General features: G+C 49.2%; 1 protein-coding gene across 2 annotated transcripts in view; it reads right to left on the reverse strand.

Annotated features, from left to right (window-relative positions):
* Window positions 1-14775, reverse strand: part of Ubash3b (ubiquitin associated and SH3 domain containing B) — a 145045-nt gene that overhangs the window by 27234 nt on the left and 103036 nt on the right. The window contains exons 2-6 of one of the 2 annotated variants that reach the window (XM_021643053.2): window positions 13559-13612; window positions 12607-12793; window positions 9638-9836; window positions 6679-6848; window positions 621-829 (exon numbers count right to left, since the gene is read on the reverse strand). In XM_021643053.2, the coding sequence (XP_021498728.1) occupies window positions 621-829; window positions 6679-6848; window positions 9638-9836; window positions 12607-12793; window positions 13559-13612 (819 nt within the window). Of the gene's footprint in view, window positions 1-620; window positions 830-6678; window positions 6849-9637; window positions 9837-12606; window positions 12794-13554; window positions 13613-14775 lie in introns of both variants that reach the window. The other variant, XM_021643054.2, reaches the window with a different exon arrangement.

Here is a 14775-nt window from a genome sequence, read left to right on the forward strand (position 1 = left end):
GTAGGTTACAATGCAGTGGGGATTCAGGGCTTCCGCGTTTCAACCACATTGCCACATGGAAGGAACAGCATGGGAAACCCGGGGCTGGATTTGCATTCCTTGGCTTGCAAAGGAGCAAGGCACTTTGTGCTCATATTTATTTCTGTCTGGGACAAAGATGGTCACACGACATGGTCTACTCTGGACACTGGGCCCCAGCGTGGCTGCAGAGAGCAGAGTGGCTGCCACCTTGATAAAGAAAGTGACAAAACATGTTCCTGTCCAGTTCCAACAGTCACCCCGGACACTGTCTCTTCTGCCTAGGCACATACATGCCAGGTCTGAGGACTTGCTCAGGGATACCTAGCAAACGAGGGCTACAGTTAGGGCTCCTGACTTTTGAATCTCTTTCCGTCATTGGTCTGGCTGACAGAGGAGTCTGTCTAGCTGCTCTGAGAAGTTGGCCCCCCAGAGTCCGGGCCCAGAATGAGGCGGACAGAAGCCCTGAAGCAGAGCTGGTCTCAGCACTAGTGTGTAACCAATCCTCCAGCCGGTGCTGGATAGCAGCCTCAACCGGGCTGCCCCCCAGGACCCCAGATAGGTGGTGGCAGCGCACAGGGCAGGAGAGTGGGTCTACCTACCCATGGAAGATCCAGGTGCTACACTCATCAGCCTTGGTGATGTAGTTCTCAGGAAGCAGCCCCGAGCAGCCGGTGGTCAGCGAGGTGCCGTAAATCCAGCCCTCACTGGTACTGGTCTGTTCCATGGGAGACATGAAGATGAAATCCCCAGGGACCAACTCCAGCTCGTCATCATTCTGAGGGGAATAGGGGTAGATCACCTGCAACGTCTGCAAAAGGAGAAGACACATGAGACCCCTCTACCATTCTTTTGAGCACCTCAGGCACTAGGCCATACTCTATACACACAGGCACGGCTTCTGACCAGAAAGCACTTCTTCTCTTGGCAGAGTTTTATGGGCAGGTGCCTGCTGCTCCAGAACCTTCTAGACCCCGGTGGGTTTTGAGGACTCATCAGAAAGCTGGAGGTTCTTCTGGGCAACGCTGGACATACAGATACTCATTTCCCTGCTCCACCTGCTGTGGCAAGCACTAGGCAGACAAGAATCGTGCAAGGAAACTTGTCTTCTACATAGGCTTACAGACAGGCCAGAGGGGGAATCACTTCTACTGGGATGGGAATAAAGGATGATGATGATGTGTGTGTGTGTGTGTGTGTGTGTGTGTGTGTGTCCGTGTCCCATGTCTGTGCCTCCAGAAGCCCTCAGAGGCATCAGATCCCCTGGGAACTGGAGTTGCAGAAGGTTTATGAGTTGCCATGTGAGTGCCTGGAACCAAACCCAGGTCTTCTGCAAGAGCAGTAAGTGCTCTTCGCTGCTCGGGAAGAATGGTGCTTTCTACGTGATTCAGCCAATGAACGAAGCACCATCTATGCCTCCAAGGCTGTGTCTTTAAGCCTACAATTGCAACAAAGACCCTGAAAGAAATTTGTCTCTCCTAGACACCAGTGTGTGTATCAGAAGGCAACCAGCTTCCATCAGAGGGCAGATGGAGGCCACATGTCCTTACTCTGAGCTCAGAAAAGGCCCCCAGAGGAGCCATGAGGTTAGGCCATGTGGCTGCTGTACCGTACTTGAAAGAGGGGTGTTTCCTTTCTTGGTATGTATAAGCCTCATAACCCTAGACATTTTTTTTTTTAACCTTAGACATTTATTTTATGTTTTTTTTTTTTATTACCAGCAAGAGAACTCATAGGAAGGAAATGATATCCTATATTATGTGTTTCTAGACAGCCAGAAAGGTAAAGAAGGCTTTCACAGCCTTCTGGAAGGCGTCAGAGCTGGTAGTGACAGGCTACATATTCCGGTTACCATCTTCAGAGTTCTCAGGGTTGGTCTCCATCAGAAGTTAAATGCGCTATTCAAGGAAAATGCCAGAGGGCAGGACCTTGCAGAGGCATAGGTACTTCTAGTGGCCCAGGGTTCCTGGTTTCTTGAGTGATGGCATTCTTTGCCATGATCCTGGGGCCTGAGGCCAGCTCTGGGTGAACCATCCAGCTGGCTGATGTCAAAGTTAAGCCCTAAAACATGCTACAAAGAGGGCTTTTCTCTGTGTGGTGGGGCACAGCTGTAATCTCAGCCCAGGGGAGGCTGAGATAGATGGAGGCTCACCTTTAGTTTGAGGGGAGCCTGCTCAACAGTGAGCCTAGGCAAGCCTGGGCAACAAAGTAAATCCTTATCTCAGATGAAAACAAACTAAAACAACAAAGCCAAACCAAATTAACCATTTTCTTCTGGAAACCTCCAAAGAAAAGAGCCAGGAAAAATGTAGTTTCTTTCAGAGGACAAAGCTGACAATGCACAGTTGTTGTCTCCCTGGCTTTCTAACGAGGGTTCTTGCTTTTGTCTCTAATTCTCCAGTTATCTTTCAGTTGCTTGTCTGTCTGTCCTCTGACTACCTTTGTCTCTCTCTGATCTTCATACAAGGGTTCTGATGAACTGGTTTTTGTTTTTAAACTGTTTTAAAAGAAAAACTATTGACTAGAAGTCTCTTTTAAGCTCAAGCCTGGGCATGTGGTGATGCAAGGGAAAGCAGTCCTGCTCTTCCCGGAGCAGGGTGTAGACAAAGCTCTCCCTAGCTTCCTGCGCACAGTGCATTTTGTGGCTCAAAAAACGCACTGGCCTGGTAGTACTGCCTTCTCAGAGCAGCTCAGAGAAGTCCTTCTGTCCCAGCTCTTAAACCTGTGTATCCCGTACCAGACGCCCCTGGCGCCATCAAGGCTCAAGCAGGATTGGAGGCCATAGAGCCTAGGCACATGGTAGAGGGACACCAAATAGTGTTGGTTGATTGAATGTATAACCTAAAAATCAAGGTAGTTCAGTAAAATCTGACACTATGACCAATGGTGGGGTGTGTGTGGGGGTGACTCAGTGGCATGCATGCTCAGTCAGATGCTCTGCATTCTGGGTACAGTCCCCAGCACCAGTAAACACATAAACAATAATCCTGACTCTCTCTCCTTCCCACCCCCAAAAGTAGACGCAAAAATTCAGCCCAAGCCAGAAAGACATCAGAGCCAGGCCTAACCTGCCCTACATTTTGCTAATTCTGTGTTTCATGGTTTAGTGTCTGTTTCTAAGAATTCTTGAGGGATGGCCCAGCAGTTAATGGCATGGGCGGCTCTTCCAAAGGAAGGGTTCATCTCCCAGCACTCACAACCCTCTGTAACTCCAATTCCAGGGGTTAGGGGGATCTGACACTCTCTTCTGGCCTCTATGGGCACCGCACATATGGTACATGGACACACGCAGGCAAAAACACCCATACACATAAAATAAAAACTATATATTTTTAAATAGATTCCTGTGTCAAGCTTAGCTTTTTCTCCCTCATTAAACCGGAGACCAAACACAAAGGCAGCCAACTGAAGAGAAGCTGCAGGTATGTGATTCTGTTGTATCTACTACGTGCGAGCTGTATCCACGGTAGCAATCCACACATCCTCCATACCTGTGCAACACACTAGGAAACACCTCTATCTTAGAGAAGAGAAAACTAAGAACTGGAGAAATATACATGCTTTATGTGTGCAGGTCAGAGATCAAAGCTGATTTTTTTTAAATTACCTTTTACTTCATCTCTCCATCCCATTCTACCTTTTTTTTGAGACAAGGTCTATCATGGAACCTGGAGCTTCCTGCTTTGACTAGGTTGTCTCTCCAGCAAACTCTAGGGATCTTCCTGTTTCTGTCTCTCCAACACTAAGATTACAGACAGGTACACGGCACAGCACTTGTTTTGCTTTCCTGATGTGAGTGCTGGGGAATTGATTCTGGCCCCTGGGCTTGCACTAAGCCATCTCCCCAGCCTGTTTTTTGTTTGTTCCTTTGGCTTTTCAGTTGGTTAGTTGGGCTTTTTATTTGCTTTGTCTTAGTCAAGGACTCAGTGTAGCCCAGGCTGGCCCTGAACTCACTGTGTAGCTGAGGATGACCTTGAATTTCTAATCCTTCTGCCTGTGGGATTACATGTGTGTAGGTACCACCCTATCCACTTTTATGTGATCCAGGGATTCATGTAATCCCGGCAAGCACTCTACAAGTGGAGCTACATCCCCAGCTTGTGAACTACAGAAATTGTCAGCGTGAATCTAACTATTGCTACAATGCGGAAGCCAGTACTGAAGCAGGGGCTCAAGGCTCCGAAACGTCTAGTTTTTGTAGAACGTTGTCCTATGTTTCTGTGGGGGCATTCCTAGGGCGGCAGCTCAGTGCCATCACGAACACAGGGCCCGTGTAAGCTGCAAACAGCCGTGAGTCTGCATCTGAAAACCTGGAACTGCCGAGGGATAAACACCACTGTGCGGTTTCCCTAAGCATCCCTAGGCCTTGCTCGGTGCCCTTGCCTCAGTCAGACTCCTCTGGATGTCAGTCCCCTAGTTAGAACACTCTCTCAAGCCTCCCTCCCGGGGAGGGAATGAAGAAGGAGGAAGGGACACAGCCAAGAGACTCCCCGAAGGCCAAAAGTCCCCAGACCGAAGCTAGAGGCAAAGCGGGTGCCTTATCAGAAGAGACCCGTAATAATTGAGCTTTCACAAATAAGAGACAAAGGGGGACAAGTTATTTTTAGAAAATAACTCATGTGGGCATTTGCAGGCTCTTTCCTCCTGCGCAGACTGAGCGGAATGTGGGTCACGCAGGAAAGCAGTTCCCCGGAGTTAGCCGGAGGGCGGGGTTCACTCGGAGACAAGCCTTGAAAAATTCCACAGCCACCTTCTCTTACAAAGGTGACTTCCGAAGCCTCGCACAACCAAACCCTGACCTTTTATTCTGTCTGCCTTTGTCCTGGGAAGAGTCTGTCCAGCCACACCTCTCTCTAGTATCCTAAGGGTTCATCCTAGGTGACGGCAGAAGATGCCATAATTCTTAACATCGGACTTGGTCTGCTCGATCTGTCTCAGGAGAAATCAGCATGACTGAAGGATGTTCTCATCAGGAAAGTCAGGCAAAGCCTGGTCTCATCACTCCTGCACCTCACCTTGAAGCTTTGGTTCAGACTGGCTCTTAACACTTACCTACAGGTTGCCTGGGCACAGACAGAAGTTCAGTTTTTATTTGTTTATTTTTAACTAAGAAAGTATAAGAGGTGGGTTGGAAAGAATTAAGAGCAGTTAAGAGCATTGGCTGCTCTAACAGAGGACCCGGGTTCAATTCCCAGAACACACATGGCAGCTCACAACTGTCTGTAACTCCTGTTCTAGGGAATCGAACACATATGCAGTTAAAACAGATAAAATGAAAATAAATAAATAATAATAATAATAATAATAATAATAATAATAATAATAATAAAGTATAAAAGTATTATCAAAAGGTCATGTATGCTAATAACTAACAAAAAACTTTTTAATTGTTATTGAAAAATTGGGAAACATGCAACTGTTGCTTAATAAGTTTTGGAAGACAGTTTTTCATCTAGCTACAACAGTTCTCCTCTAACCATGGGGTTCATTCCAAAACCCGGAGGGTAGGCCTGAAATTGCAGTCCAGAGAAAAAGACTCTACACTTTATTCCCTTGTCTCTCTCACCGATCCCCAAGCTCACCATTTCACCTACGCTACGATTCACCTGGCTGCCTCTCAACACCGAGGTTACAGGCACATGGGCCACGTGCAGCTTCTGTGTGCATATTGGGGATTTGAACTCAGGTCTTCATGTTTGCGCAGGACGCGCTCCTACTAGTCGGGCGATCTCCCTAGCCCTACTTGTGAGCTGATAGCTTCTGCTAAACTGAAACCACGACGGAAAGGGAGACAGCAGACACGGCAGGTCCCTCCTTAGATACATGACCTGCCTTTGCCGATCAAAAGGCCAAAGAAGGACGCCAAATGCACGCCCATTTTTCTACAGCGGGATCCATTCCTCCTCACTCTTACCTTCCACTGTGGTGTTCACAACCTCTCCCTTTTTACATTTGTCTGTCTTCTCTCCCTTGCTGGACTCAAAGCTCCTTTCTTATAGATGTATTCTGTGTGTATGTGCGTACACGCACACGCAAAGGGAGGTCGGAGGACAACCTGTGGGACTCAGTTCCCTCCTTCTGACACGTTGGTTCCAGGAATCGAACTCAGATTGTCAGGCTTGACAGCAAGTGCCATGGCCCGCTGAGTCACCTTGCTGGCCTTTAAAACTCCTTGAACGCGAAATTTTGAACACTCCGCTGGTCAGCATAGTACCTCACGTGCTCTAGACAACGGCACATTGTCAGTTATCTGTGATTTCTGCCTTTGTGGTTCTGAGGTGTGGGTTTGTTTTTGAATTTGTGTGATTGACTCACCTAGGGTCAGGATAATGCCTTGCCCAACATCAAAAATGTATACCAGTATAATTATTAACTTCTCATCAATACATTCTCTGTCTCTCCTCCATTTTATTCCTATGCCCCTCCATAAGGATGGCAGGACAGACAGAACATTCTAAGCCTCTCAGAGAGTCAGCAGAACCCGAGTGAAATCTGGAGTGCTGGCCAAGCCATCCCTCACTCCCCACAGGTCCCCATTGTCCTGAACCACTCCATCACTTTCTTTTGGTCTTTATCTCCCTGCATTGAAGGCAGCAAGCGCTCCTCATTATCACGGCATCCCTGTGCCTTGGAGGATTCAGGGCTGCAAGGAGACAGTACCTCATGGTTAGCGAACCGGATATCCCTCGAGAATATGGTGGCCACCCAATCGCACCCCAGCTTCACATCGATGTTCTGGGCGAGCTTCTCTAGCGTGGGCAGGTGGCTGGCTTGGAAGTGGTACGCCAGGGTCACGTGCAGCTGTTTCTTATGAGGCTCCACGTGCACTTCTGGAAAAAAAAAAAGGAGGTTGTGTTCGAGGATCCGAATGAAGAAATCACGGCAATGGAGGAGACAGAAGAAATGCCCACAAAGGTGGCCTGTTCCCCCAAAGAACAAAGAAGCAAGTCCCTGTGAAAGGCTGTTCCGGAGACAAAAAGCCATGCGACAGATGGCTGTTCAACAGGAGCTGTGGATGGGCTTTGGATTAATCATGTTGGCTGACTCCTCCTGACAAGACCAGGGGCTCATCACCAGCCCCACCGTTCAGATGAAGAAAACCAGGGAACCAAGCAAGACGACCACCACGATGTGGAAATACAAAGCGGGGTTTGCAACTGTGTGATTCTGGAGCTATGCTGTGTTTATCCGGGAGGGGATTTCATGGATTCTGGGAGTGTGGTGGAAAAAAATGAGGGAGCTGGTGGAGACACTCACAGTATAAAGCAGGCTCTCACAACCACACGAATATGGACAGTTACTTGTGGGCAGCTGTCTTGGATATTATGGAAGGTTTAGTGGCCTCTAGCCCCTGGATGACTGCAGTCCCTCCAGGGTGAGGGTGCTCTGGGTTGGGGTCCACTCATTTGAAGTATGCACATCACTATTAGCAAACCTAGCAACAGGAGGGGTAAGTTTTATGTCCCCTTAGTACGTTACATCCCAGGAGAGAACGAAAAAATTAGAGAACTGGAAGAAATTAAGGGACCCCATCAGGTCTCAGGGAACTAGCAGGCCAGAGAGAAAGGAGGCTGGTTTTCCCATCATACTCCAGGGTGTTTGTGTCTCGTTCTAGTATCCGCACTCTGGGTCATCAGTACTTGCTGATGAAATGAATGCACATGGACAAATCTTCTAGCGCCGCCCAGAAAGAAGAGCCACACTAAATATACTTGCCAAAGGAATCTGGGTGAACCAGTAATTCTGGGCTACACAGGCATGAGTTCTAGGGCAAAGTCATAATGACCCACTTTCCACAAATCAGGGTCATGCAGTTCTGCAGATCACCACCAGGGGGCACCGCAGGGACAGAGCCATGAAACCACCAGGTTCTTAGTGACAGTAGATTCTTGGAGAGGGGCTGGCAGTCTCCCATTGTCACATGGAAAACAACGTTCCTTGACCATCTCTCATTTCGTCTGCGCCTTAAGAATCAGCCATGGTCCTACTTTTCTGATTTGTAAAGGATATGGGTGTTTGTTTGTTTGTTTGTTTTATGGTTCTTGTAATGATTTGGTGGGCTGACAATAGCTAGTGCGGGGGCGGGGGGAACAAACAAACAAAAGCGTAACAAACAAAAAACTCAAAAAAACTTCCTTAAGGGCAATGGATATGAGGAGGGGTGATTTCCTCTTCGTTATTTTCTCTGCAATGTTTGATATATCTGTTGACCTAGTAAGCCTAGGGCTGGTCCCTGGGGGAAGGCAGCTCCTGGAAGGGGGTGGAACCCGAAAAGACTGCCCCCAAACCACAGGAGTCTCCTCGGGATGCACACTCCTCTGGAGAACTGACAGGCCCTGTGGTCCTGGAGTGGATTCTGATCACATTCTTCCTAGGGCCTAAGCTCTATGGGGCCCTGAAGAAATGCCACACACAGCAATGGAAGCATCAGTGAAGACAGACACCCTGTGAGCTACGGCTGAAAGCCAGGAGACAAAGGAGTAGGTTGTGTGGCTCTGATCAGGTCTTCCAGCCTCTGGCCACCCCTTAATGTGTGGCTGGGGAGCTGTGGGTGTCCCCCAGCTTTTCACTGAGCATCTGGATTCAGGGGCTGGAGACTTAGCTCAACTACCCTGACGGAGCATGCATAAAACCCTGGATTCTATCCCTAGACCAGCTAAAGCCAGATGGGGTGGCACAGAGCTAGAACCCCAGCACCTGGAGGCCAAACCCTGGAAAGACGAGAAGTCCATGACCCAGCCTTAGCTACGTTATCACCTTTGAGGTCAGCCTGGGCTACATGAGACCTGATCTCAAAATAAACTGTACAATAGAATAACCCAAGGAGCCAACGCTCTTCAACTTGGTGACTATTTTCACGACTTGCTAAGGAGTGGTTCCACTCTACCTTGCCCTGCGCTGTGCCAGGGATGGTCAGATGCAGATAAAAGCACGCACGGGTAGGGAGCCTTGAGGATGAAAGGACGCTCTCTTGGATCTGGACTGGAGGAGGTGGAGACGACAAAGGGCTACATTTATAGTTCAGCGTGAACAGTGCAGTCCCTGGGAGTCAGGGAAGAAGTCCCGGGCAAGCTGTCTGGTATGTTAGCGGATCATAAGGAAGTGCAACGTTTTTTTTTTTTTACAAGAGGCATGGGGTGTTCTTTGCCTTGGTGCTCATTTCCACACGACCCCCCATCTTCTGTCTCCGGTCCTCTCCTCTGCAGAGGTTACCATCTGGTCTAAAAGCCCCCTTACTCCATGTGTTGATGAAGGCTTGGCCACCGGCCAGTGGTACCACAGGGAGGAGGGGGGTGTTTCATGAGGCTAATGGGAAGAACTTCTGTTATTTGGGATGTGCCTTTGAAGGGGACCCATCCCCCTGTGCTTGCTCCTTCCTGCTTCCTGGCCTCCCGGAGGTGAGCAGGCCTGTTCTTCTCTGCACTTCCGCCATGCTGTCCCGACTCAGCACAGGCCTACAAGCCGTGGGCCCGGCGCCACTGGCTGAGAACTGTGGAAGTGTGAGTCCAAATAAATACTTCCCTCTGCAGGTTGACTGTCACATAACCATTTCCCACCCTTGTCCTCTCAACCTGTGATCTTAGGATCCAGCCCTGGGCTGATAGTCGGAGATGTTTACCCGTTTTGGATGCAGCCTCCGCAGCGAAATCAGCCGCAAACTTCTTGAGGACCTCTGCGCTGTCTTCCTTGACGAAGAGCCCAATGAAGTTGGAGGAGGTGTAGAGCTCCAGGGGCAGCGGGCCTGAGAACTTGCATTTCCAGCGACTGACAGTTGTCTGTAGGGCTTCCCCCAGTGCGTCCACCTTGCTGTCCTCACACTGGGGATGGAAAGACAAGCAGGCTTCATTACAGCCCAGGAAAGGGAGGTGGGGGATGGGGGGGAGCCTGCTGCCCCTCAGCACCGAGTAGTCTGTCTGTCCCTAGAGAGCCAAGGCTGATAATGCGATTACTTAACCAGCACTCCTCCTGTCCACAAAGGAGAGATGAGCTTTGGGCTCTCAATTATCCAGACACCGATTATCCAGCAGGCAAATGAAACTAGGGAAGGCATCATGACATCTCTTTCCGCTCCCCTTTCTCTGCTGTAGTTTCTGGGAACCTTGCCAGAATGCCATCCAATTGGTTAAGCAAAAGCCAGGGTTAGGGCTGAGGTATTGGTTAAAGAAAACAATTTCAGCGTAAATACAAGCTAGCCCGGCAATGACAGGGGTAGAAGCAATGTCAAGTATACTTGAAAACTGCTGAAAGGGTAGGTAGGTTCTAGGTTTGGGAATGGGGTGCCGTGTTAGAGCCCTTTCTCGGTATGCCAGAGGCCTCATGCTCAACCCACAGCCCCAGAGTAAAACAAGACAGAAGGTCAAGTTCTCACCACAAATAAAAAATGAAGCTAGGTAGTGTATATATGAATTAGCTCAACCAACATCCTTTAATGGACACATAAATCAAATAGTCACACTGGACGCCATGATCTATCAACTAGATAGAAAGTTCTTGGGGCTGGGGAAATGGCCCAGAGTTTAAGAACACTTGCTGTTCTTGCGGAGGACCCATGCTTAGTTCCTGGCACCCACGTGACGGTTCACAATGGTCTGTAACTATAGTTCCAGGGGACTCAACATGCTTCTCTGGCCTCTGTGTGTACCAGGCATGAAAGTAGTGTGCAAACATACACCAACAAACATGAAACAAAATGTGAAAATAATCCAGAGGGTGGAACAGAGGATGTAGCTTGGTTGGCAGAGTGCTGGCCTAGTGTGCAGGAAGCTGAGAACTCCATCTCCAGCGCCATGTAAAACTGGGTGCGGAGAATAAATCAGGAATGGTGAGGTCACATCTGCAAACCCAGCACGGAGAAAGTGAAGGCAGGAAGGTCAATAGTTCAAGGTCATCCTCAGCGATACTGAGTTCTAGGTTAGGCTGGGATAGATACACCAGACCCTGGCCCCTGCCCCTGCAAAACAGGCAGGCTATGGAGATGACTCAGTGTGAAGGAGTGCTTGTTCTGCCAGCATGAGGGACCCGTGTTTAAATGCCCAGCACCCACATAAAAGCCAGGTGCTGGAGGTGCTTGTAAGCCCAACACAGGAAGGCTGAGGTAGGTGGGACCTAATACTGTGCTAGCCAGCCAGCCTGGCCAAAAGCAAGGTTCCTTCTGGTTCAGCTTGTTTCCAGGGAATAGTAAAGAGAGAGAGAGGAAGACACCTGAGATTTGAAGGAGGAGGAGAAAGGAAGAGGAGGAGTGGGGAGGCAGAACAAAGAAAAAAGAACATAGCCTCCAGCAGTCTTTTCAGCTGTTCCTTGGACAACTCTTGCCTTCACCTCCACTCCCATGATCCTTGGGAAAAAGAAAGAACAAGGCTGGGGAGTGGTGACGTCATCCACCTACCCTCTTAGCGGGGCTGGGGAGGAAGAATGAGTGTGTCTAAACCTCTGAATGCTTTTCTGCAAGATCCTGGGATGACTAAGAGGAAGTGATAATCGATTTAATTTTCAGAGTGAGTTGCTAGAGACAAGGTGTCAGGAACACGTTATTTACCTGAGACACAGGGGAAGTGAGAACATGTCCAGGAAGAAACAAAGCAAAAATGTACTTTTGAAAACGGTTTTAAAAGGATACCATCCCGTTTTTTTTTTTCTGTTTGTTTTTGTGATGAACACATGGGGGTAAGTCATCTCCCTCAGTGTGGGGAGTAGATGACAGATACGAGTATGGAGGATTGACTTAGCCTCTAAACAAGCTTTTCCACAGACAGCTAGGGTGTGGCTGAGGAACAGTAGCAGGAGAAAGCTATCTGTCAGTCTCTAGAACACTCTAGTGAGACCTCATGGTGACGTTCATGTAAGTGGAGGGGCTTTTCCTGTCTCTAAGCCACCTCTCTTGCTCCCCACTCTCTGTTCCTTCCTCTCCCTGCCCTGAGAGTTGGCCAGACATGGTGGCACATGCCTGTAATCGCAGCACTTGGGACACTGAGGCAGGAGGATCACGAATTCAAAGATCAGGAGTTTCAGGTCATCCTTGGTGATGTAGCAAGCTTGATGCTGGCCTGGGCTACATGAGACTCAGTCTCAAAAAATAAAAATAAAGGAAAAAAAAAAAAGACTCATATGGAGTATATAAGTACATGCCATGCCAAGCATGAGGATGTGAGTTCAATGTCCAGAACCACATAAAAAAATCTGGGTGTGGTAGCACGGGCTTGTAATCCCAGAACCAAGGAGGTAAGACAGGCCAGCCAGCTCAGACTCCTTACTGAGTTTCAGGCTAAGCTACCAGGTGGATGGATGGCTTTTAAGAAATGACATCTGGCAGGTCTCTGGCGTTCCTGCCAGTTACTGTTCGGGTGCCAGGCCAGACTGCCATCCATGAAGGGTCAGGCTTATTCTTTCGGCTGTAGAATAAGCATGTGACTGTCCTGATACACCAAATCCAGATGTTTGGTGCAGATGCCCGGAGAGGGAAACTGTGGAGAGGCCCTCACTGTGGACCACGCTGACCTCTGGGAGGTCCACTCGGTGTTGAGAGCAGTCCAGGTCCCCAGGGACTGTCGGGGGGGGGGGGAGGGAGTAGAGGAATGCAATGATGCTCACCATAAAGAACTGGCAGAGGGTGATGTGGGGGAAGATGTTGTGGGCCTTGTTCTTCCCACAGATCTGCTTGGACTGCTGCCAGAAGTCTGAGAGCTTCTGGGCTAATGGACCAGTCGGGCGGAGGTAGAGGACATACTCCCGAGGCAGGGGGTCATCCAGGAAGGGGTCACCGACATGAGAGAACAACCTGTGAGAGGGAGGGAAGAGAGTCAAGAGAGCCTCAGTGGAGAGCAATGGACAAGGAAGAAGAGAAGAGGCAGGCCCATCCCTCTCCATGCTTCCCACCCCAGGACCACACGGAGAAGGGCTTCCATTTGTGCTGTAAAAAAAAAAAAAGAGAGAGAGAGAAAAAATATCCGTCCTTTGAAGCTTACACTTCCAACCAACTCTCAGATGGAGAGGCTTCTGTTCTCCAGAGAGTGGTATTGCCTCTTCATCCCACAACTCCCTAAAAAAACCCAAAGCTGCTCTCCAGGAAGCATCCTTGGGTTAACTCCAAATCCATTCCCCACAGAGTAGTTTCCTTGCACACCCCCGGCCCTTCAGCTCAGTCTGTGCTGGAGGAGCTCTTGGGCGTCCAAAGCAAAAGGAAGCTCCAGCAAGTTGGTCTGTGGGCTTCTCCTCGGGAACGACGTCCCGGTAAATGAGTAGGACATTTTTCTAAATTGGCCAGTCCAGCATCCCACACGGTGACTCTTGAGGTGACTGGCAGGGCTCAGATAATGGGAGCCTCTATCTGGGAAGATTTAGAAAGCCTTTAAACAGATCCAAGGAGATACACATACCCCAGCGCCAGGGCAGAGGAGGCAGCCAGCTTGATAAATGGGCCTGTCACATTTGTCTCATCCCCTCCTGGAAGGGTCCATTAGGAAAAGACTGCACTCCCGCACTCATCATAGACACTCAGGGATAATTACATGCTATCTTCTCAATTTATTTATTTCATACCAACCAGTCACATGCTGCTTGAACACTTCTTCCTCCCGTGGATGCCAGAGCTTTTTGTCTGCAAAAAAGAAATCAAACATCTATTGTTAGTATTTTTAGCCTTCCCCCCAGCTTTTCTTACAGGGGTGGAGTGGGCAGGGGGCGACATCAGAGTTTGTGTTCCCTGTGCTGCTATGTGGCATAGGGAAGATGCCTGCAGCAAGGGGCTCCCCACGGGGTCACAGGAAGGCAGATGGAAGTTAGAAGTCATCATTAATTTCCATGTAATTAGCATAGGATTTGCATGCAGCCCGACATCCCATATAGTCTATTTTCAGTTGTTTCCACATTAGGGTTTTACTGTCACTTCCCTAAAAGTTGTCATGTCTTTGTGTTTCTTCCTCAATTTTCACCCACTCGTTTCCAATGACCTAGATCTCCTACAGAGCAGATTCTTACTCACAACCTTTGATGAAATGGGTGAGGAGACGGGGCCGACGAACACGAAGACGTGGGGCTAAATACGGACAAGATGCTCGGGTAAACTCACTTCCTCCAGCCACCCAGGTGGATCCATCATGTCCAGTTGTCTCACAGACATCTTTGGGGACCAATGATGTTGGATAGAATGGAGCCAGGAGGTACTATGATCAAGTCCTTCTGGAGAAACTGCTCAAAGCCTGCCTGATCGTGGGCCAGTATCTACAGGAGGCTCACAGCAGTGAGGCCTTGCACATAAGCTTGCAAGGAGCACTGCAAGGCCAGGTCTGCCAGGGCCACGGGGTCCTGGGTTCGTATCCATGGTTCCATGCAGTTATGCACACGTCCTTGCAAATCTCTACTACTCTCTCCTGTTTCATCCACACCGTTCTGGGTGCTCGGAAAGAGACTCACACGGTCCCTGACCCATGGATTCAGTCAAGCAGTCAGGAAGAGAGGAGCTCTAAGTTAACTACCCGGTTACACTTCGGGCAAGAACAATGGAGGGAGCTGGGTATGGTGACACACATCTTTGTTCCAGCACTGGGGGAAGCAGAGGTCAGCCTGGTCTACATAGAGAATTCCGGGCTAGCCAGGGCTACAAGGTGAGACCTTGACTTAATTAGTAGTAGCAGTAACTGGTAATAGTAATGGAGGGAAGCCCGGGAGCCTTGACAACACACAGAGGTCTAAGGACAGCACCGAGAAAGAAGCAGTGTGAACTGCAGGGTGGTTACTCCTGTGGGGAGGGGTGGAGGCTGC

This window comes from Meriones unguiculatus, chromosome 1 (assembly GCF_030254825.1).
Source record: "Meriones unguiculatus strain TT.TT164.6M chromosome 1, Bangor_MerUng_6.1, whole genome shotgun sequence".
NCBI lineage: Eukaryota > Metazoa > Chordata > Mammalia > Rodentia > Muridae > Meriones > Meriones unguiculatus.